Genomic DNA, 24883 nt, shown 5'->3' with positions numbered 1-24883 from the left:
CGATTATTATTAGTATGCGTAAGCCAAGCTAACGATACCTTGCGGTTACCTAAAACGACAGGAGCTAACATCGAGGAAGCGATAGTATGTTGAGTTGTATTACCCAAACGGTTTGCTTTCTTCGTTGCCTGGCAGATGAAACTTCTGCCCCCAGTTCGACTATGTCCACTTGTGTAGTGGGGTATAACCTTCTAAAAATTTTACAATAGAATATAATTAGATTTAATCTTTATAGTAGACTTTGAGCCCAACGACCGGAAGTGTGTAGCTCAATCGCGCGTCCCAAATTTAGTTGACGCTGATGAGCGATACTGTTCACGGAAACTACTACCTGTCTAATACAGGTGCCTATGTGGTTGATTAAGAAAGAAGCAATCCAGACATTGTAGTGTGGCGTAGTGCAAATAAAAGGTATGTTCAGTTAATTACGCCATAATATATACATAATGTTATCTGGTTGGCAAAAAAGACACCTCCTATTCAACTGTGCTATTTGAAAGATACAATCTGTTAATGAAACGCGTTCGTCAACATCCTAGTAATTGCCCTTCGAATATTCTTTGCTCTTCTGCAGGTTCAATCATTCAGAAAGGGTAACAGTGTTTTAGGTTTCAATGAGCTTCATAATGATCCACAAATTGGACCCGTCACCTTCAATTTGCATAATTCACGCAAATCCGAACTTCGTCACTTCACGCCAAACAGAAGTCCACAGATATCATCGATGTCTAAGGCGAAGCTGTTTCGCTATTGTATTTAACAGAGAAACTCGTGGAATGCGACCGCCGTGACGCTCCATTGGGAAACTCGAGTGGGCTGAGTGGGTTTACTAAGATCAGCGCAGTCACTAGCTTAACGGACTGCTACCAAATACAACCCCGGCCACCACCGCTGGTCGATCAGTTGAGCTTCTTCGTGAGACCGTTGAAGTACTTCTTGAGGACAGATGTGCTGCCATTAAGGCATTAACGGGGTTACGAACTGCGGTATTCGAGCCTAATACGGCTATAGGCAAGTGAGCTAATCGCCGGCTAAGGAAATTGACCATGAGCCCACTATGGCAACTAAATCGAACAGAAATACTTTTCACTGCCTGCCACGACAGTCGTGTAAGCGTCTAAATTGCTCCTAGAGCTTTCGCTGTTTTAGCCCTCTGGCGGCCGACCTTTAGCTAGCGTTGACTTTGATAGAAAAGTTGACGATTCCTACTGCTTGTTTCAGTAATTTTCACTCATCGGAACATGTACATTTCGATCAGTATGACCCCATTTTCTTTGTATGCTATGCACAATGTCAGATTTTCAAGAGAATTTTTAAAAATTCTTTTCAGTAAGAGTACAACAATTGATACAATAAAAAAATGTACGCAGGACAAAAGGGTTGCGTAACACTAGGAAAAAGCTGCTCCCTAATGCACTGGACTAACGGAGGACGTGTCCAGTGCATGAGACACTCTTCGTCAAGCGCCTCTTTATCCGACGACGCAAGTACCACATAGCAAGTGCCGCTCAGTCAAAAGACGTCACGTATTTCAGCGTTCAAATCGGGGCGCGCATTAAGCACGCGCTCGACCTATACCAAGATGGCCTTTGAATACGGTCGACTGCTCCCTCCAGGGGCGACTCGTGAAGTCTCTCTGAGACAAGTAGAAAGATAGATCAAATTTGGTCTGTTCCTAGCACAGCGTCATATAGATACTTTGGGTCAATCAAAAGGTGACGTCATAGTGGATATTGCTCACTTGGCCAATTTCGACCACCTATTGCTTCGCAAAGGCCTCGCTGAGCTTCCTGGCGCAGCGAAATAAATTGGAAGTTTTTTAATTTTTGCACCGATACACCCACACAGATTCCAAAAAAACTGCTGTTGCATTTGCAATATTAGTTATTTCTCTAAATTGAGAAAAAAATGAATTCTGCAATAGAAATTACCTTGAACGTATCAGCAAAATGCAGATCATGCACTAATGAATGATGGCAAAGAGAAAAGTCCACCGGCACTTTTCATCTCAAGAACACCCAGTACTAAGGAAAATTATTTCCGCAAATGTGGCATTTATATACGTAATATTCTTTTCAATGGTTATAATCATTTGCGCTCTGCATCACCGTAGGGAAAAGATACGTTATGGAACACATGATTCAGGCCTCAATTTGATTATTTAGATCAAATAGAAGCAAATGAACCGAGATGTATAAAACTTCTTTATGCAATCTATAATGAATTATAAAACAAATCGTAGAACTGAATGAAATTTATATAGAAAGGTCAGTTTTATGCGCATCTTTATCCATCGATGTGGTTATATCCGCTTGAACTTCATTTACCGCTGCAGTTCCCTAATATAAAGGTCCGCACGAGCTTGATTTCATCTAGGTGTTCTACTGGTGGACGTCTGTGAAATATATATCATCGCCAAACCTCACATATTGCTCACGAGGTTTTTTTCTGTGTTACTTTTCCCAAATGCTCTAATATAGTAGACGGTTACTGACATACCGAATCGTACTCTCTTCCGCCAATTGTAATTCAAGAAAAAAATTAACCAGAGAAGATAAGAGATGCATCTTAAAACGATTGGTCATCCATTAGCAAACGGGCGATCTTTCCCTTCGCTGAGTAGGGTACCCCTTTAAACTGGGTCTACGGAATAGCAGCAGTACCACGAAGCCATACCGACCTTTATAGTATCGTTCATGCACAACCGTTAACAAAATAAGCGACAAGATCGTTGCCAATAGATATCTGCATTTGTTCACCAAATATAATACCATGAACTCGGGTAAATCTGGATTTTGTGTTGTACGCTTTGAAAATTAGTATGATTGAAAACGAGGATTCTCCTATGGAGCCTTGTGCACATTGCGGACACAAGCAGTCTCGTTTTGTTCAACGAGACGCGTTGAAAACCTCATCGACAAGAAGGCTACCACACAACGTTGAGGACGAAATAAAATAAACCTTCAGCTAATAAAGGCTGCTAACTTCAGTGAAGTTTCTTTAAAACCTGATTCTTCTTCGTTCGGAAACTTTCACTACATAGTTTTCATGTTTTATCCTTCTGACGGAGAGCGGCGATTCGGCTTGACTACCTAGCGTTCCTACGGTGAACTTTTCTTATTGAATGATTCCCATTTGCCAGTTCATCGGGGTTTAGGCACGTGAGCATAGCATCGTCGAAGGACATGGCAGACCACTTGCTTCATACAATTTCGCATTGTCTTCTTGAGTGCATCGTATCACCTCAGTAAGGATTACTTCGCGCATGCTCCGTCCGCTGGTCAGCTAAAGGATTCCTTTCGATCGCTACTCAGCTGGATCGGCTCGACGATGGATATTATCGCTGGGACAAACCGATGAATATCATTGAATCTTATGTCTCGATACTTGTGTTGTGAGCTTGACCATTGATAGATAGGGGTCAGTGGACGGACGATGCCCGGCCCTATGTTGTTGTCATTGGATTCTTCTCGGCGCTGGCGCTCGACTGTATACGGAAATCGTCAGTGTAGAGTTCTGTCGGATGCGCACTCTCAACGGGCAATGGCACCACGAAGGCAAAACACAAAAGAATGATAAAAGCCGTAATAGCAGATCGTCGGCCATGATCACAGGCGAGTCGACAACTCAGATCGAATTCGAGTAACCCAAGAAATCGCCTTTGTCCTTTTTGTTTCGGTGTCCTGCTACCAACTTGTTCAGCTTGCCACCCGCTTCCTCACCCTACCAGACCCCTCGGTCCTTCCACTCTTGTTGAACATCGCAGAATCTGTGAACCCCGGCTCTGACGTCACTGGGATAAGAAAAGGGGGCTAGAGCTATAGGACAGACGGGACTAACCCGGCTATCGTAGAAGCCTAGGAGTCAATCAAGCAACAAAAAAGGAAATTAAGGGTAATAGAATAATCGGACGGAGAAGGACCGTTAGTAAGCCGAGGTTAGTAAGAGAGGAGAGTGGAAACAAAGGCGGTCAGTAGAGAGTGAAGGGCCGAGGACAGCGCGAATCGGGGCTATAGGCGATTGGACCAAAGCCGATATCCGATGAGGCCCAGTTTGTTAGAGTGTCTACTGCGGCACTTCGGACTGTGACAGAACGGAGAAAAGGAAAAAAACTACTCATCACATCAGTGCTACTATTATCAACGGTAAACATCAGAAACAAGTAACAAATATTGACTTCATACAGCCAACTCAATGTGAGAGCGAAAGAATGGTCGAAATAATTTCGTGACACGAAGCGTTTGTGGTACTACATCCGTACCCGCAACACTTTATTATTGGCTTTCCATCTGGATATAAAGTCGTAACGTGGCTTAATTATCTATATTCTCGACATTGAACAGTTTATGAAATCTGAAAGGCAAGCTGCAAATTGAATCTGAATGCGTTAAGCCTTAATTTAGATTTTAAGGAGACTTACTGCGACCCAACTTTGATCCAAGTCTGTTCCACCTATTACTGGACGTATCTTCGTTGCATTTGTGTTACTTAGTGCTCTGTCTCGTTGTGAATTTAGCTTTTTTTCTCTATAGGAAGTTGTGCTCTTGCCACCTTACCTCTATCTTCTAGATAATTCTGTCAATACAATTGTTAGCTGCGTGCAACCCTTTGCTAGATAGAGTTTTCTGATTAAATATAAGGGCTACGATTAAGAAGCTAGTTCTAATTGGCTGATTCATTCAGCCTGCTCCTCTAGAAAATCATTCTCTTCAGAAGCGAGATCAGCGCATCAAAACGTATCAAAACAGACCTATCATATGGCAATGCATCCTTGTGCGTTTATGTTATTGGACATCGTATGAACGTAAATAAGACAGTTAAGTTCCTGCCACGAGACGAGGTAATAGCAGGAACAACAGCAGCAGCCCGCTGCGCTAGTTGAAAGCAAATATTCCTGATCGCCATTTGCCATCGACTGGAGCTTGACGCCAACGCTAAGATAGAACAGAGTGGATAATCATACGAAAAGGTTGTGATGGCCTTGTTTGCCGTTTAGGTACGTGAAGCAGACTGCGAGACTAGTGGTTGTTAGGGCGGTAATTGTCGCAGTCCATCAGGTGGGAGATTCACCGGCTGTGCACGTATGTGTTCTGCCTCAAGATCGATCCCCGTCGCTCCTGTTTCTGTGTTCTATTGATGAGATCTTGATGACCGGCAAGATGACAGGAAGAAGGACGAAGAAAGGCGGGCTTTGGCTTGCGATCCATGTGTAACAAAAAAACCCCTGAAGAGACAAAATCACGAATATGTGTCGATTACTTTTGGTTCTCATATCGAAGTTGTGTCTGTATTAGCAACCGTCTTAGCTTGAAAGGACATTAGTGTATGGTAACTACTGCTACTGCCATTGCTATCGAATGCTTATGTAGAGATACGTAATAGAGTATCTTTTTTTTGTTGTACGGGTTTCATTTTGAATTGTAAGCTTCTCTTGCAATTACTAATCAAAAATTGATTCGACCCGAGTAAAAAATCTTGTTTGCTGAATGTATAAGACTGTGTAAATTCTACCTGTTCTGGGTACAATATGTTTCTTAGAGAGCTTTACTTGCCTGCATAGACATGGCCATTCGTCACCGGTCGCGCTCACGTCCGCTCCAAAACTTCCGGTTAAGCAGCACTCAGCTCTCCTAATCGAAGTGTCTAGAAGGCATCGGCTCAACACAGTTTCCGTTATAGATCGACGCAATCGACATTCGCCTTGAAGGCAGAGATCCTCAAGCATCGACCCCGCTCGACTAATTCGCCCACTAAATAACAAAGCCGTCAAGTGTTTCTTACATGCCCCCTTCCTTAGCTCTGCCTGGCCAGCACTCGACTACATCAAGTGCCATTAACGTCAGCCAACCCCTGACATCCATAGGCAAGCGGGGGTGTTCTCTCATTCGGTTGAGCCTAGAGAGTCCTTTTGTAAACCTGAGTAGCTGCCTTAACCATGCCAAGCAAGCAGGACAACGAAGTTGCCTACAAGGTCGCCTTCAAATGTTCTCCTGCTATTATGGCGAAGTTTTCTGCATACTTCTCTTAACGTTCGTGCTTTCTATATGTACGATGCGCCCAGTCACCCTCACCCTATTTAGTTCTTTTATCTCGCCATTCGTGCTGTCTGATAAATGCATAATATCGCCATAATCATCTGCATTGAGGGATCTGTACGATAATGTTGTTTTTTGGCAAATTTTAGGCTTCTCTGCGCAGTGACTCTCCTTTCGCTTTCCGAACTCGGAGTCCATCCGTAATTGCGAAGCGTAATCCGAAATAGCGAAGGCCCAAAAAGGACAAGCTTTGCCTTGCATTGAATCAGAAAAAAAATTGCCAGTGTGCGTCGTTCCTTCTACATCGATTCGTCCATTACTTCAACCGTGGGGAATGTACTTACATCTCTTGTGCTCTACAAATGTATGTTGCTAGCTGAAGATGATTCGGCATAAAAATAATTTTATTAAGGGATCGCATTTCCCCATTTACTTTGCGAACGGTGGGTTTATACTTTGTTTTTAACATTTTTAACTGCATTAAGATTTTTTTGGTTTCGAGCCAATTTGTAATTATAATTGTGCGTTCACAAATATGCGGCTTTCTTTAAAACTACATTGTATAAGTAGCGAATTTGGTAAAAATCACTATGCAATGGAGTTTTTCTAAAAAAAAAAAAGTTTATTTCATATATGCATAACGGATTGCTTACAATTAAAAATATTAATTTAAATACTCCTTAATGGTCACCGTATAATATTTTTATGGGAGTCTTTTCATGCTCTCTCAACGATTATCGCGTTGATTAGTATTGGTTTGTTGTAATTATATATTGTTGTCTGGCAGAGATACGTATATCTGTTACGTATCGTAATGGTCTCAAGTCTTTCTTTAACAAATTTTAAGATTAATTCTAATACAGCACAGTTGCATTATCGAGAAAGTTACGCCGTAAAGTTCCCTCCAAATTTGATTACAAAAGATAATTGTGTAGTTAAGTTTAAGTTAAAGAAGAAGAAGACGACGACATTGTGGTCGAAGGCATCGCGAACTTACATCAGACCGATTTTTAGCGCTGACTAACTGGCTAAATCACAGTGGGTGTCTTTGGGAGAAACTGTTTCCGTGGGAGAAAAGACACCGAGCGCCAGTTGCATCGCACAAGTAGTATTCGTCTTCGCCAGCCATCGACGTCTCCAAGGGCTTTGTAGCAAATACCTCCTCATCTGCAACTAGCGGCTAGCGATCGCAGCTCTTCCAGACGCCAGCGTCATTCCAGTCTGCCGGACGAACGCACCCAGCCGTTTCTAATGAGACTGGCCCAGGCCGCGTAGGAGGCAGCGACCAGGATTAGGACGACACGGTCGCTGCAGCGGCGGCAACGTTGTCTCGGATGCGCGTTCAGATCAATGCAGGCACAGTCATACGAAGCTCAACAAAATAGCCCAGCTGCTAGTCAATGGCGGACAGCACGAGTCGCGTTGTTTCGTTGAGACATAAGCAGACCAATACACACACCACATTCATTAGTCACGACCTCACACATCGCCGATCAGCTTGTGTTGAGGACGCTATCCGCAGGGTGTCGCAGCGATTAGGGCACTAGACTCGTCAATGAACAGAGCTCGTCGTTGGTCGACAAGCCTGCAGATGCAGGATAGGTCGAAGCAAACACAGAGGCCAGAGGAGAACCACAACGAGACAACAGAGACGAGCACATTTAGAGTGCCTATCATTGCCTGTGGCTTGTGATTCCACATGCAGTCTATCTAAGTACGCATAGATATAAGAGGAATTTTCCGCAAGCCAGCTCTGGTTACCACTTATCCGGAGTTATGCATTCTGTTTCTGGTTGTTTGGCTGACTTTCTAGTTGACGTGACGGGTGGAGGAAATAACCTTGTAACCGCACCATGTAATGGACGATGGTGGTAACGGAGACCTGCCCATTAGCAGTATTTTTCTTGTTCCTGCTAGTTATAGGTTCGTATGTAGTAACTTTGCTGCTGCCAGTGCACTGCATATGCTCACGCCAGGCGGAACCACTCAGTGGAATAGCGTGTAGGCAAAGATGGGTGCCATAGTAGAGGAAACAACTGGTCCGTTCGACAACTGATGCAGTTTCTACTATAAATGGAAGAATGATAAGTATTAGAGCAACGGCTACTACCTTCGTTTTCTCTAGGACGGAGAGAGTTCAATGGAGTTGGCCCTATTGCTACTTGCCACCCTCGGATCGCACGCAGCAGACGGACCTAGGTGCTGAGCGAGCAACGTTTAACAGATTTCCCCTGCAACTCAACCTCTAATATCCCATAACCACACATTTTCTGCCCTGCGACGCTTGACAGTTTGGCCGCGTCCGCCACCGATGGTTTCGACGACAGACTGCCGTAACAGGTGGACAAGCAATGCAACTAGGCTGCAAACGCTTGGGGAAAGGACGCACCGCCATTTGACAAGAGGAAATAGTTTTCGCTTTAGCATAGGAGAAAGGAACAACAAGCTGAGCAGAGACGGAAGGGAAGGAGACGAGTAAAATGACAGCGAGACATAGGGCTTAGTGAAGAAAAGACGCTGGAAGACCGCGGAAGTTGACATCGGTTTCAATTACCACTCTAGCTATCTCCATTAATCAGCAGGTCGCACTGGATAGAAAATGGGCGCGAATCATCATTTACAACTCCTCTGGTAGCCCACCCTGCGCCTAAGTTCCTTCCTAAATGGAAAGTTCTGTATTGAAACTTACAATAACAAGAGTATTTTCAGATCAACTTTCTTGATAAGTACATTCTACTCTTTAAAAACTAGAATTGAGTATTGTTAGAAAAATTTCCAACATTGCCAAGTACTGTCGAAATCCTTTTTGAGCTGCTCACACAGAGACCTTAAATAGCCTTTATGAAGAGGTGATGTTAGTAAGCGAACACTTCAAATTAAAAGCGTTTCCTAGACTCAGTGTCCACCGTTTACGACTTTGACTATTTCCCTGACGTCTCAGGAATTATTTTCACGTTACCATATTTCATGAAACGGAAATTTTTAAATGTAAAATTCTAAAAAAACGATTAAATTGGGGACGTTCGCTGTGGGCATTACCAAACTGATGTGCCCCCATATCACCGTTATTCGAGAGAGAAGCGATCAAACTTCTCTATAACTTTATCAAGCAAACTTTACAAATTTAATCAAATGTACTATAGTTATTAAAGCTACCACAAAGCGTGGGATTGTGACCGATAGCTGGGCGCATAAACGCACTTTTCGTTTCAATGAATTATATATACTTAATGAAAATATGCTTGTTTTATATACTAACTATATATCCTGCAAGTTTACTTTAATTTAAATACTGGACAACGACACAGACCGTGCCAGGAGGTGCTTGCCGATCTCGTACTATTTATACTTCGCTTCGTCTTTTCAGATATTTATCAAAACACAATTCTTGATGCGCATTTCATGGACCACTGCGTTTCAGTACGGATGGTACATACTCTTTCCAATGAACCAAGAAACTTTGCATTTATACCTATGTAAAATAGGAATAAATTAAAACAGGTTCCCCTAAACGAACCCTAATAAATCAGGAAACAGCCTAGAATAGCTTCGAATAACAATATTACTACTGCTGTAAACTTTTCTCCCTGCTCTTAAATATTACTCTGATAACTAACAGAGATAGTATTTAATTCTGATTTAATTTGGAAAAAACTTCGACTATCAGCTTGCGTATGCGTATATCTATTCACGATAGCATGAAACTGGTCTTTGCCACTACTTTTCTTCAGAGATATATTAGTTTAATTGCTGAGCAAGCTAATAGTCATGATTTTCGCTCCCTTATCCCCTTGAAATTTGCTAGTCGTTGACTAGCTACTCTCAATTTGTTGAAATCAGTTGTGACAGTAACAGCCCGATGAAACCACATCGCTGTGCCAATAAGGAAAAGGCCCCTACGATAGCCTTCGAGCAACCCTACTATAATAATAGTATAGGCAAAGAGTACAAGTTTGCGGTTTCGGTTCTAGCGGGGTTCATCTCGCTGGGGTTTTTAGCCTTGCGCTTCATGATGGAGACCGCAACCCGGCGGGGACACGGTTACCATGACAGTAGGACGGCATCACAGGGAGTGAGCTGGGGCATCGGTGAGGTTAGTAAGCCATCCAAGCAAAAAGAATTCTTCAAGAGTCCGCTCGCGGCTCAAGAACATTAGCGGCGCAAGCTGCAGTGCGGAATCATGAGTAACAACCCGTACGCAGTTCATCGGCGATAGCGGTCCAGACGCTGTCAGCCTACGCAGCGTCCGTTCTAACAAGCCCTGAAACACTGCTTGTAACAGCCATTGTGGTACTACAATGTGATGTGATTGTTTCACCAGAGTAGACAGGATGAGCTGTCCTGGCGCTTTACTTGGAAGGGACGGGATAGACTTCGGATGTTGGCAAACCAGCGGGCCAGCCAGTTAAGCACCAAAGGAGTAGACAAAACAGTCACCGAGATTTAGTTCGAGTGCGCTGCCATGGCTGAGGCTTGGCCTGTGAAGAAGGCCCAGGCCATTTCTAAATATACTGGCTGCTGGTTCGAGGGACAAATCGAGCTCGAGTGGAACTTAGCGAAGGACTCAACGAATGGAGTGGAGCGTTTTGCTGCATAGTAGAACGAGCTCAATGGATGTAGAGGTTCAGACTGCCACTTTCGACGTGGTCAGGTAGTCCTGATCGTATGGGCTGTACAACCATGAGTAGCGTAATAGCCAACCTGCGATGGCCGACCCCCGCTACCATGATTTGAACCACCAGATTAGCCTAGATAGACATAATAATTATAATAATGAACAACGAAAAGACTAGGAGTGAAGAAAAAGACGAATGGAGAATAACAGAGAAGAGCACCATGAAGCGACAGAGAACAAAATATGTTAGACCGCAGTTTCGGTGATTCCGAGGCGCCAGCCGCTTGTAAGAAGTCCCTACCAGAGGCCACTGTTGGTAAGGTAGGCAGTAATCGTTGATTTGGTTACCTGCTGCGACAGTCAATTCAGGAAGAAGCGTCGTATTTTCTAAATATTTCATTGCTAATCTGCCACGAAGTCGTCAGTCAGGCAGGCTTATTTTTTCTCCGCAAACTTCTAGTCCCCAAGAACGGTACCTGTAATAGATACGACTTGAAGTAAACAGATTGCGCTCTCGCAAAGCAACGTATTTAACGATCAACGACGTTTTCCTTAAGCGAAAAAAGATCACAGGGAAGCTTGTTATTACCGACAAAAATGTGCCATTACGCCTTGTTTTTATTATTAATGAACGTAGAATTTACGATTTGATATTGCCATTCCGACTGCCCTGATTTGTTAAGAGCCAATCAACTACAATGGCGACATGCTTGCTTTCTTATCTCAGTTTTTGTCCGACATATTTAGCCGAATTTTGGAATATGGCAAGGGACACAAGCTTGTTAGTTGTCAGGCAAGTATGACAAAAAATGACCTCCATCTGCTCATTTGCCTCTGTCCCATGCAATTTCCTCTATTGCATGTGATGTACTCTCTTCCGTCTACATATGGTCTCGGTCACTCCCAAAATTCTGATGCTTCGCTTTTCTTTTACAGGACGCGGATCACTTGATACTTTAGGTTCATTACCTTTCGAGTGAGCCTTTACTATCTTATAACAGCAGTAGCATATATACCGTTCAGCACTTACTCATGATTTAATGTCCAGCGAAAGGCTACCAAAATTATGATCCAGTCTTGCGTGTCCTTTATATTGTTTTGCAAACCTTCGCATGTTTGTCCTTGTCGTTTGCGTTAACCCAGCAGCTCCAGTGTGAAAATCTGAAGGTAGTAAAAAAACACAGGGACTGACGCGGTTAATATTAGGACATGTAACCGTATTCGCCATAGAAAGTCTGTTATTCGTATTGCTTTCTCACAGGTTCTCATGCTGTTGCGCTTAAAAATGGGCAAGGTCGTCAGAATTCATATTTTGTCGCATTACACAGGATATAGTAATTTTTAATTGGAATATAGATTCTGTGAGGAAGTGCCCGTCATGCCCACGCCGTTTGTGGTTCTTTAAATAGCGTTGTTTTCATCTTCGCAAAGGGGCCAGAAATATATAGAATACTTTGCAATAGAAACTAACGCCTGAGACAGGACGGGGATTAATTTCGAAAATCATTATGCGCGTATACAAGCGTAATCACACCTACTTTGATCAAGCCAGCTGTGCAATGAACCCTGCCAGGTGCAATTTATTTTAGTTAACTTCCTATGCGATACGTTCATGGAAAACTGGTCGCCGTCAATATGTCTATTTATCCCTAGCTTTTTTTTTTAAATAACACTGAAAAGTGGGGAAGCGAAATAAAGAAAGCGCACGAAAAAACAGGACAGTTTCAGCAAACGGGTAGCCACCGTGAGAAGTTCTTTCTCTCCTACCAATCCATGAAGTTCCTGTCATTGTAAGTTAGGTTGCGAACGCTATGGCGCGTTACCCTATAACTGGGGATACCTAGGTATCTAAAACTGACTCTACACTACGAGACCGGAATTAGCTTATCTAAACAATAAAAAACCAGAATTTTCTCTGAGCTGAATAAACTTGGAGTATTTTATTTATCGAAGAATAAGTGTTCTTGTTCGGCGACCTAAAAGCAAAGGTCTTCTTTTATACACTTCACTAACCGTTTTGGTCATATCCGATAGTTCTTCATACTGCGTCGTATAGATGAGCTGGTAATAAGGTCAAATCTCGTTCGTAGGTTACGTTCGGTATTTGAGCCGTCAGGAAGAATATTTATGCATAGGTTAGAACCTAGGCCATCAGGCATCCTTGAGTTCAATAGCAGTGAAGTCAGACAACAGCGAACTATGTTGTTTCTTATAGTATAAAAATTATCCCGATACAGAAGAACCTGCACACTTGGCTGATGGAGTAGCAGTATACTTTCTAAGCTTTGTAAGCTTGATCTGTAATTCCTGTCACACACAGTAGATTCAAATCAGCGTTTCTACGCTCATAGGCTATTAGCGGTAGTCTAAGAGGTTCCAGTTCCGATTGAACGTTTGTGCAATAAAAATACGCTCGAAGTTAAAAAAAAAAACAAAGTTTTGAATGTGGAAAGCTTTTATTTCTCATGGATAAAAATATAAAGATAAAAGTTAAGGAAAATGGTCCTCAGCATAAAATGCATTGGTGCTTTAGGGAAGTTGCTTGGGCAGGGATAACTTTCGTTGCAGGGTCAGTTTCGCTCCCTGGGAATTCGCTATGCATCCTGCAAACGCTGAGACGTGAAAATAGTTGCGTAGGCATTTTTTTTCCAAGGGTCGACGACTGTGAGCAGAAACGAGACTGGGACGAAGTGCTTGTTTTTTATCTTGCGGTTGAACGAAGGTGCTTGAAACTGTGACCAATGTTGAATCCTATTTTTAGCCACTTGAGCTCCGTTGCTTCCTTCAAATAAGAGGCAACCTTTTCATCTACTACAAGCGAATACTACGCTAAGCGATATATATATATATATATATATATATATGTCGTTTAGTGAAAGGCATCATATGCTTTGTGCATCACTGCTGAGTAAATTTAAAAGTATGATTATTAATTGGGTAATTATTGCACTTACAATATGTAAAAGCTTTCCTATAAATTTATTAGTTGGACCGTCAGTCGGCGCCGAATTGTTTCTAGCTTTTGATACATCCCAGCCAGGCGAAAAGTTGTATGAAGTGAAAATACCACGTGAATGCTCACAATTTCTGGAACGTCAACCTTACAAACGGTTTCTCCTTCGTCATCTACACAAGGCCTTTGAAGTCACTCGATTTCTGGCTATAAGCAACCGATTTTTAAAGAACAACAGCAAGCAGCTTTCAGCCAGAATGGTGGACGGCCACCAGGCTTTAGTCAATAGTATATATAAAATAATGATTAATTAATAATAATAAATAATAATTAATTAAATAATAAAATAATAATAAAAATAATAATAGAATGAGTCGAATTTTAGAAAGGAAGGTAGCTTAACGTAACCAGAATTCGGAAAAAAATCGTCAAAAAAATATCCCAAGCTTGGTGAGCCTTAAATAGGAGTCTACGAGACGTTTCCGTTCGAACGTCGTCACAGGCGATACCGAAAGCTAAACCTAAATTGATTAAGTAAGGCGGCTCTTGTGTGCAGGTGTGTCGCAAATATGAGTTGGCTGCGGTTTGATGAATCAGTGAACAGGTAGAGTACTAAGCAAGTTCATGATATCGGCGTAATCCGTGCACATAGTTAGCAGGTTGTTACCAGTGAAGTCACCAATATCATTTGTTTAGGTACAAATGATTGAATGCAGAAAAAATCTTTATCCGAACATCGTTTAGAGTTGAAAAGATGAGCGATCCCTCTAGTGTTCTTTCATTTCCTTACTTGTCTGTAGAGGCCAGACATCGAGCACAGTGAATTCTGCCAGAAGCGGCGAAAAGACTGAAATCAGACTTTGTACCTCTTTTACTGGACTTTGAAAAAGGTTTTTGAAGTCAGAAGCTCATGAAACTTTAGATCGTCTTTGGCAACGTCTATCCAAGATACGGATCGCTAAAAAACGTGATCTTTTAGCAGAACTGTATGATACGATATAACGTATTTTTATATAAAGGTAATATAAACGATATGGAACTAGCACCTGCTCTGCAACGATGCTTAGCTTTTGAGGATTTCACAGATACGTTCTCTTAGCGTGATTCTAATCAAGCCTGTTGAAGATACAGGACATAACTTGATTAACTTACTGTTGCACCAGATTGACCAGACCGTAAGCTAAGTTTACAGCCACCAATTCGAGTCCAAAGAAAATATATGTAGTATGAATAGACATTTAGCAATGAAAGATTAGGGCAATTAAGTCTTTCTTAGTATTTCATACATAAAGTTAAAACAGCTAGAAGCGAAGTTGCCAAAGCAGCACCATGGGTTAACGCTATAGGTTAACCGGCTTTGAGGCATTAAATCAAAAAAGCCGTCAAAGCAACGAATCTCAAATAGTTCACATTATACAAACATGCGTGAGTCTTATTGACTCAAACCTTGGGGCAAAAAATGAATTCTTCACAGCTTATTGTATCGAAGCTTGTATAACGCAGCCCTCGAAATGCTCGACTGAAGTAAAAAATCTCCTGAAATGCTAAAATATCATCATTTTCGTAGCTAGGAGTGCACCAGCTCTTAAGACCCTTAATTTCTAGGGAATGGGTACTTTTTTGTCCTTAAAATTATCCAGCTGTTGTTTTTGATTTGAACGAAAAGTATTATATTGGCATTTTAAAAGTTTAGATCCAGCAAGATAGGCCAAGAGCAATGGCAAAGTGGTTTTTGATTTCGACAAATTTTGACGTTCCGATACGTCATCATTTTAGAAATGAGGTTATTGCAACTATACCGATATACTTCGTCGAAGTGCTGGTGCTGATAACAGCGTACCTTTTGCTTAGATATAACGAATCGTTTGAGATTTTTTATTAGGATAGATTATTGTGCACTTCATTAGTTCGAAGGTAAATCAGGTCAGAGAGCCATTGTCATGACTACGTACCCATACTATGGCCTGGAACCACCCGCACTGCTTTTTAGTCAACCACAGAAACTACTAGCAAAGGCCCAAGTCAATTTGCTTAGTCCGGCCGCTGAGCACTCGCGCTTCGTGTCCCGCCTCGACACGGAGCGAGTGACTGCTACTGTGGCCAGCTCCCTTGCCACAAGCCACCGAAATCTTCGGAGCTGGTTAACTAAAAAGGCAAGAATAACAACAACGACCGTCGGAACTGTCCGTTGTATAATAAATAGATCGGGATGCCTTTCGGAAATTACCGCGCTAGCGGGTCGCCACCGCGGCTGTCAGCTGACGCCGAGAGGTTGCCAGACAGCGGAACAGAACGAACGAACAACGACGCAGACAACGCGTACCCTAACCCGTAGTGGCGGGCATCCAAAGGACGAGCAGCAGCGGCCACTGACTGCTATCAAACGCAGCCAAGCACGCCTAGTCATCCTATTGAAGGGCCTTAAAAAGAAGGCAAAGGGCTAGAGCGAGAGGTAGGAGGAGAATAGAGGAGGGGGGGGGGGGTAACAGTGCTCGTAAAAAGGTTTTTCATGTCTGTTTGTCCCTGGTTGTAGCAGTAGTAGCAGCTTTGTAGCTAGTAGCTATCATCTAACTGGTTTGCTTAACACTGCTTTCTGTCTGGCGGTGTTTAGGGTGCGCGTCGAAAGATACCGACACAGCGGCGATCGCCATCACTACCACTCAAAGTTATTGGTCCTTTTTCTCCTTCTTCTCCGATGCAAGCGAGTGACTGTGTGGTAGTTACGACTTGATTTTGTCTTAAACCTTTAATGAGTACGTTTCATTTGCTTGTCTTCTTGCCTTCCAGGCGCAGATAGGACACGTTATGAACGGGGTGAGTGTGTGCGCGTCTGAATAAGCCTGATAAAGCTATTTACGAAACACTGATGCCAAATAAGACATCTTTATCTGATAGGAATGCATTTAGTGGAATAGAGAATAACTATACGTAATATCAGATCTAACATAATTTCAAATCGCGTGTGATTGGAAATATATTGCGTCTGCTAACCACACTTAACAACGGAGAGTTCATTGCTTAGCTTTCTAATGAACCGAATAAGGCCCGTCAGCGGCTTGACCAGTAGCGGAGCATCTCAGCAATATGTGATATATTGATTGATTCTATAGATACGTTTTAGGATTGAAGCTAGTTCGTTATGCTCAACATAATGTTCATTGCCATTACGTCAACCATTTAACACCATTATGCGAAAATGGCCAGAGGCTATTTCGTTTGCGTCCTGACTCGAGGGAGTAATCGGATTCCGAAACCGCTGGTTTGCTAATGATAGCTGATAGCATTGAACAGTGAGAGAAGCACAGTAAAAGTGAAGCACAGTATGGCTGACAGATGAAAAGAAGAAACAAAAGGGTAAAAAATCGATGTCTGCACTATCCGATGGGTCGGCGGATGTGGACAGCACGCGGAAACACCAAGAAGTACGCCGAAGACAACAGGCATTATGTTGGTGGAGAATGAATGAAAGGAAAAAGGGGAAAAAGCAGACACGAGACGAGGCAGGTAGACATCGAATGTAAGGAGGAGATATCGCTCATCCGCATATGTCGAGAAAGGACGAAGGAATGCTGAATATCTATAAGCGATTAGGTTACTATAGTGGGCCGAACGCACGCCACTAAACATAACTATAACCAGACGACGAGTCCTAGCCATTTGAGACTATTTCAGGCCGGCTAATATAACTATACGAAGAAAGTAACATACAAACAATTTCTGGCAACTTAAACAAAACTTAATGCAAGTAATAGGGAAAATCGGTGCAATTCGTCATTGACGGAGCCAGCCTAAAAGCCCGATTGTGTCCGAAGCTGGCTAGTCGATGCTCTTTGTGCATTTTTGAATCGACTAATCAACGCCATTAAGACGACTCACTCGGGTATTAGACTACTGTTATGCGTGAGTATGTGAGGTGGACGTTTCAAGAGCGTGTCTTCATCGGGAGACAAACCGATACCGTGGAACCGGATGACAACCGAGCGCAACGGCAACGTCTGCCTGTTTTCCACGATAGGGGGGATAGAAACTCGTGTTTACGATGTAGTTTGCAATCCAGTTTGATTTAGTAGTCTGTTAAGAAGTGCATTTATACGACAGCAGGGGTAGTATTTATGGTCGCGACGATTAATTGGCTGTAGCCTCAATCATTCCTCTCAACCGCTCTGACGGCGATACTAGGAAAAAAGGTCAGGTATATGCAACAATGTCGCTGTATGCATATGATAGACGGGGTAGTTCAGACTGAAGACTTTTGTCTTGAGCAAATGTAATATAAAGTATCTATTTAGTGTTTTTTTTAGCTGAATTTAGCCTTACCTTTTAGTAAATAATACACAGAACGATCGACAGCGGAGCGCGGTACGTCATTTTTGGGTAAAACGTACGAAAGTAAAGACGCCTTTCACTACACATATTTAGAGATGTTTTTATTGCGATCTGTCAAGCTGTTTTTATAGAAACACGAATTAGAAATCAGGATCTATCGGAAGCTCGGGCTCGCAGGCTGTCGTTCGTCTTATCTTCAACGTCATGTCATCGCCTTCTTACTCAACACATCAGCTTCCCTTAACGTTGGGAGATTATCGTGCGGCCACATCGGCAATACTCAAGCAGATGAAAGCGCCGCGTCCACGCGGGCGCCCTCACGGACTTATGCTGCTAAGAAAATGCGGCATTTTTCCTTTTCCCGAGCTTTTCTTCCTTTGTACTTGGCCGTAGACAGTGAAACGCTATCAAGAGCTAGAAGTTGCTGCTGCGCCCACAGGCGACTAGAGGTTTTTCACCCTTAAGAGAAATAAGGATGAATACAGACAAGGGCTCAATGTGAATATGGACGGAACTTGTGAGTTATAGCTGTTCCGCGAGCTTTCCATGTTCCGAATATATATATATATATACGCAGGGTGAAAAGAAAGGGAGACGGGAGAAAATCCGGCTGTAACGACGATCTGAACCGTCTCGGCACCCAAAAATCAATTCATTTACCGCAGCATTTTCTCCTGCTAATATCACTATACCATAAAAACTGCCATTGAAGGATCGCTTGCCGCTGCATCGCGCCTCTACGAATTGGCCACGTGATGATACGTGTCCTATAAAAATTCTGCCCTGACCTGGAAGTGGAGCCGAATGGTTAATGTAAAGGCAGAAATGTGTGACAGTGGTGGTCACAGAAGCGTCGAATCTTAACGGCACCCGTGCGGCTACCCGTTGTCGAAAGATCGTCAAAATCGCCGACAGAGATGGATCGTAAATGTTTTTATTTTTTTTTATTTTGAAGTACTAAATATAAATACAGCGAACTTAAATATTTCGTCTGACCTATTTACCTGTGATAGTGTAACTGAATGGTGTCGATCTAAGCATGTTGAGACGCGGATCGTTTTGACCGAGCCTTGGTAAAGTGAAGTCTGCAGAATAGTCGAAGCTTAAGAGATAATTAAATAAGTTCTATAACTTGGTTAAGAACAGATCGCACAGATTTTTCACAAAGAGAAAAGAACTTTATGCGGATCTAAGTTTACGAGTATGTAGCTGTGCGCGTGCATTAATTCTCTACGTGCCGAAATTCGATGTTTAGTACGGATACACCGTTTTTAATCGGACACAGTAATATTAACAGTTGATTTCCTTATCTTCTTAGCGTTCCATTTATAACGTAAACCTGGATTGACCATTCCTAAAAGTAAACCTATCTAGGTAAAAATGTCCATGTTATAGCCGCGCATGCATCTGAACAAAGCATGACGTGACACCTAGATAATAGGCATGGAACTTCTCTGGTAGCCGGCTGACGATAGCTACCATAGTTCTAACGAAGGGGTCCAACTCAGACCGGTCTAGTCGATGCACTATCGGTGTATACGGCATGTCTCACTTTTACATTGTTACAATACCATCTGCATTATAGTTCAGGTTAAAATTTTACAGGAGATTTTCACTTAACCATTATAATAATATGTTGACATTTTAAGCAAACTACTCTGAACACGTTAGAAAAAAAGACTGTTAGTTATGCAATGCGTACGTACGTTGATGAGAAATTTTTTAATCAAATCATGTAGCGGCGAGCCAACGGTTGGCAGAGATTCGTTCGCATAGATTTTTCGTGCAAACGTTACTCCGCTGTTCCTATTATACACTAATGTAGCTTCTGTTAGGCAGCCAGCCTTACTTTGGTTAACTGCTGTGACCACCGTACCACTCAATCTAAACAGATCCGCTATCTGTAGCATTCCACTATCCGAAATACGATAACAGAGGTACACGTAACCGTTCCTGAGTTCGAGAAAGAACGCCTCAATGAAAAACAGGAAAGGTGGAGTCCTGGAGTGATCTCTTCTATAAATTACGCGTTAACACCCAGATCGGCAGCTACCCTCTTATAGAAATTGACGCTATCGCCAGTTTGACGCCTTCCGTGTCATCTCGCTGTTACTATTCATGGTACTTATGGCGAGTGCTGCTAGCAGAAGCTGCAAGGTATTGCAGTAAGCCATCGCTTTCCCTAGGCCGCTTATCGTGGATTACCAACGGTATTTAACAATGACTCTATGACACTGTCGTGCATGGAGTAGCAGCTTCCGAACAGCACCTGTCGCTTGACTAACGGCTCGATAACATGTACTATCATCACCACCGCCTCCGCTGCTACCGCCTTTGCTGTGGATGTTCCAGTCGCCTATTGCCCTGCGTTCCTCTGCCCACCTCATTGACGCACACACACGTGCAGACAGATGCCCGTACATAAACCCAGCTAGATAGTTGTAGCATCGGCGTCCGCCGTTGTTGTCGATGTGACTGCTGCAGCCAATTTGGCGACTGACGATGTTGAGACTGTTGCGTGCGTAACTAGCGCCGGGCCAAACGGAGGAAATGGCGTGGGAACATCGAGAGAGATACGCCCTGTCGTATTATACGATGGAGGGAGGAACTGTCTATCGTTGTTCGTTGCCTTTTTCGAGTGTCGATATAAACAAAATACTGAGCGCAGAACGGACTTTACCTTGACGCTCCGTCAACACCTGAAGGGAGCGATAAACTAAATAAATAGTTTGCCGTTACGTGAGCACAACTAATAAAATTATTATTATTATTATTACTAAGTTTACTTAATTAGGAGTACCGTTTGTCCCGAAGCCAGTAAGTCTGTCTACTGGCTTCACACTATCAGAGGACTGTGCTGACACCTTACCGAAAGGAAAATTGAATTTACAGAAAATTATGGTCCCTAGAAACTTTAGTTTTACCTAAAAAGGTGCATCCAATTAAACAAAACAAAAATACTTCATTGGTTCCAGCTCGTTAATTGATATACGGTCCGTCCGCGTGCAAGTTTCTATCTCATATTCCTATAGTAGATCAATTGGCAGTTTCTTTCAACGATACAGGCTAGCTTGCTTAACCCTAGCCCATGTAGATCGTGTTGGCATTGCCATTGGCGGTACCTGGCAAAGGATAACCTACCAGTGCCTCTCCCAATCGCTGCTACTCAGCGAAGACATTGTAAGCGGACGTAATAATCACCCCATGTGTGCGGATGGAACCCTACGAGCTTCAGTATAGTCCTATGGCTCTGTTCGTTGCCCTATGTAGACTAGTTTCTTTCTTTCTTTCTCGCTTTGTCCCTCGAAGTGCCCTCTTCTCCTGATTAATGATCTGGACACACAGACACACATCGGCCCACCCACCCGCTACCCACCTACACGCTCCCATGCCGTTCGTTGCCCGTCCTTCGTTCTGTCTCCCATGTTTTCCCATCTGCTCGTACCCCTAGAAAGAATGGTTGCGGCAAGTCCTCGTAAGCGTATCTGGCGGCCGCTTCGTTTTAACACCACAAACTGGTTGGCTGGCGCGCGCGATGGAAGTAGTCAGAGTGGGTCAGAGGCTCAACTTCGATTCTTTGCCGCGGGTTTTCCCAGTTTGTTCTTGTGCAAGCAGTGCGTTATGGAGGAGTAAACGGGCAAGCAACGCGGCAAGTGAAAGGGATTGTATCTATGTGCTTGATCTGTGTATGGCAAGCCATCACATCAGGAAAGAACGCGTTGGACCAAAAGAGTTACACGACAAGGGTTAAGTACCTGGGCGCTAATACAGTTGTGGGTTCTGGGAAGAAGGCACAAGGCCGACAGGCGACGACAACTGATCAATCAGCTAAACATGAGCTTATAACTTAGGATGGGACACTGTTGAGTCCAATACCTTATGGTTAGATATAACTGAATTGAATTAAAAACTGAAACACAACTTTTCATCAGTATAAATGCTAACTAGGAAACGGGTATGTTGCGAATTGTTTCTCAAGTTAAACAGCATTAACATTAACGCACGACATGACTAGTTTCCTATTGACAGGAACTTTTTTATTATTGCTATTTATCATTTTGTTGGTATATGGTTGGTATATAATGGTGGGATTGCGCCTGCTCAGATAAAACAGGAAAGATAAACCTGTTTCTTACGCAAAGACGCATCACTGCGCACACCCCATTCAGCTACAGGAACCTACGACAGAGCGTCTTAACTGTCTCTACAATTTACATTTATTGGAAATAGATACGGCGCGTTTTCTCCCGAGTATTATTGATAATGATTACATGCATGTCGCCTTAATATACATAGAAAGCCTTCGACGTTGTTTGTCGAATTCAGCCGAATTTCTCCATCGACTTCGTGTGTTCTTCATGGTGGAATGAAGGTTTTTCAAGAGGTTATGAAAATGCATGAAATACGATCTTCTCAAGACGATGCGGACGAACCGTACTTTGAACAGGAGGTAAAGTGACAACAACTTTCGCTAAAGATCAAATCAAACAAATTGGATATAGCTTCTGCTCGGTCTCAGCCTAAAACCACCGCATTTTCCCTGCCTACTTACTAGTGCACTTGAAAGGCTCGCAACAAAACCCATCTGCCTGTTCGGGCCCAAATCGCAACGATATTGCGGAAGGGTTTGTTTCGCTCATTGCAGGAGCTTGATCTTCTTGTGTCTGCCATCCTGTGGTTTTCGCTACGTTTTGTCGACCGACACGAACCCCCAAGGATAACAGATAAATGCTAAAATCTTCTGGGCTGCTCTTGTTTGTAACGAACGTTGCTGCTTGTTACAGGATCTACACAGACACACACGTTCTTTCGTTGGTCTACATCCTGAGCCACAAATTAATTGCACTATTACCCGATAGGAAGGTACGACGCTAACAATATCAGACAAACTCGATGGTACCGAGGCATAGTCGTTCCGATCCACTGGCTTAAATCGCGTTCATTATATAATGATCATTCGGACCCGAATGATGATGACGATGATTAGGATATTAAAGGCACAACAGTAATTGCCTCTTGTATCCATAAAGGACTGGCCTTTTTCGGTCCGACGAGGACGACTTGTCTCGCGGTTGTACCCCTCAGCATACGATGCTTCTTTCTTAGCCTGCATGTAATGCAAACATTCATATCTGTCGTAGAAAGCCAATTAGTGAAATGATATTTCGATTGCGAGAAATTTTTGAACAAAAAGCGTCTGGTGGCTGGGCTGCGTTCAGAAATAGCGAACGAAAGGTTGGTCTATGTGCGATTGTATTGCAAAGCGTAAGGCGGCATCACGGAAGAACCTAATTGTATCCTTGCTTAAACATAATGCCCATTTGTTTGTTGCGTACGAGATCTGCTTCACTCAAGCCTGACGAAGATATTGATTCTGTTCGTCATTTATGACGAGCAAGATGCGGTCGACGCTAGACTATGAGTGCAGACAAATACGGTACGCATCATCGCTGCTGCTCGCGACTATCGCAAACTCACTAACAAAAACTTCCGCGAATTTGTACGCTTTTAGTCGATGTTTGCCTTTTGTCACCTTTCTTTTGTCGTTCCTGTGACAACGACACCAAAAATAAATGAGAGCAATTTTTTTGCCGCCTCTCGACAGACCTGCTTCCTTGTTTATATGCGCCTGCACTCGTACACTATAATCGTACGGGCGTGGTAGTTGCAAGGAAAAAGTCATTAGTCTGTCATCGGTGACAAGGTTCCAACTCAAGTGAGCTTGAAATCTTGTAGCTTTGCTTATAGCTTGCCAGCATCATGTATGCATTGACAACGCTTCCGACTGACCGTATACTGCTGCCTCTATATATACATATATATATATATAGATATGAACACCCTGCTAAGCATCGTCACTCTACAGCGTAACTATGAAGCACACAGCCTCTTTCTCACCTCTGTCAAAATGCCCATCTGAATATCTATCAACTTTTCGAACCTATAGTAACAGTCGTTATAGATAAACGCGAGTTCCAAAGGCCCACACAATTTACTGCGTTTCCTCTTCCTTTGAGTGAAATGATCGTATGCGCGGTCCGCCTGTAAACGTAACGTATGTGTCACGGGTAGGTAGGTAGGTAGGTGACGTGATCGACGTCCTTAAAAAACAGTGAAAAACGGTTCTTGTACAATTCTGGTACATTGTAGTTTCTGCGCTCGCCCGAAAAAAAGACAGCAGCGTCACCACTGCGATGTACAGCTTGCCGGCTGTAGGAAGCGATATATGTATACATATACGTATATATAGCATAGATGCATATGTAATGTAATGTATGACGCATATATATATATATATCTATATCTACGCATCATACACTGAACGGTGTACACGTTGTTACCGCCTGCCAGGACAGCCCAGAAATCTGCAGTCTATAATTTTGCCAAAAACGCGTAGAATTTCGTATAGATAGATTTGCTATAATAGTAACCGCGTGTTAACTTACGATGATACTAGGCTATCCAAAGATAAAGTAGGCCGTTCTCTAGGCGGCCGTGTGAGCGTGTGCGGCGGGGCGGGGGGGACGCAGACGGGAGGAGCAAAAGGCTGTGGCAGGTTATAGAAAGCAAGCGGAAAGCGGAGAGTCAAGTCAGGCCAAAGCAATCTAAACATATGTGAGCGTAATGTCTCTCTTCTCATTTATTCATTTAATTCCCTGTTCTCAGATAGAGTAGCGTTTCATACGAAACGCGAAGTCCTATTAGATGAGTGGCTGATCACTAACATTCAGGAATTGCCAACCAGCAGCACTGTTTGGCCGATTGTTGGCTGGTCGCGGGACGGATAAATCTGGTCCGCGTCTCGCTTACTGGTCGGTTAGTTATTTTGTATGAGTATTCGTCGACGGGCCGCAGCCATGATTCTGTTCTCAGTCCGTCCGTTTATCTATCTTTGTATTCACCTAACGAATGGTGCTCTGTTGCAGCTGTTTGCCCTGGCCACGACCAGTTACT

At 43.1% G+C, this 24883-nt stretch overlaps 1 protein-coding gene and 1 long non-coding RNA gene across 12 annotated transcripts in view; one reads left to right on the top strand and one right to left on the bottom strand.

Annotated features, from left to right (window-relative positions):
• The window catches only part of LOC111258986 (uncharacterized), a 70853-nt gene that overhangs the window by 15088 nt on the left and 30882 nt on the right, over window positions 1–24883 (bottom strand). For 3 of the 9 annotated variants that reach the window (XR_015310394.1, XR_015310392.1, XR_015310390.1), the window contains 2 exons: window positions 11681–11811; window positions 10999–11126 (listed from right to left, as the gene is read on the bottom strand). Coding sequence is in view for 1 of the 9 variants with exons in the window: in XM_086967678.1 (XP_086823804.1) it covers window positions 18697–18717; window positions 18934–19014; window positions 19636–19839 (306 nt within the window). In the remaining 8 variants the exon portion in view is untranslated. Of the gene's footprint in view, window positions 1–6631; window positions 8103–10998; window positions 11127–11680; window positions 11812–18009; window positions 18718–18933; window positions 19015–19635; window positions 20680–24883 lie in introns of those variants that run through there. The other 6 variants (XR_002679344.2, XR_015310396.1, XR_015310397.1 and 3 more) reach the window with 6 other exon arrangements.
• Window positions 15039–18912, top strand: LOC111259002 (uncharacterized). Of its 3 annotated transcripts, none has more exons than XR_002679355.2 (3): window positions 15039–16055; window positions 16391–16417; window positions 18049–18912. It is a non-coding gene; the product is annotated as an uncharacterized LOC111259002 (long non-coding RNA). The 3 variants fall into 3 exon arrangements; XR_015310405.1 differs by having other exon boundaries at window positions 16215–16417; window positions 18061–18912; XR_015310403.1 differs by having other exon boundaries at window positions 16215–16417.

This window comes from Varroa jacobsoni, unplaced genomic scaffold (assembly GCF_002532875.2).
Source record: "Varroa jacobsoni isolate VJ856 unplaced genomic scaffold, vjacob_1.0 scaffold_27, whole genome shotgun sequence".
NCBI classification, from domain to species: domain Eukaryota; kingdom Metazoa; phylum Arthropoda; class Arachnida; order Mesostigmata; family Varroidae; genus Varroa; species Varroa jacobsoni.
This window is presented reverse-complemented; position numbering and strand designations above follow the sequence as displayed.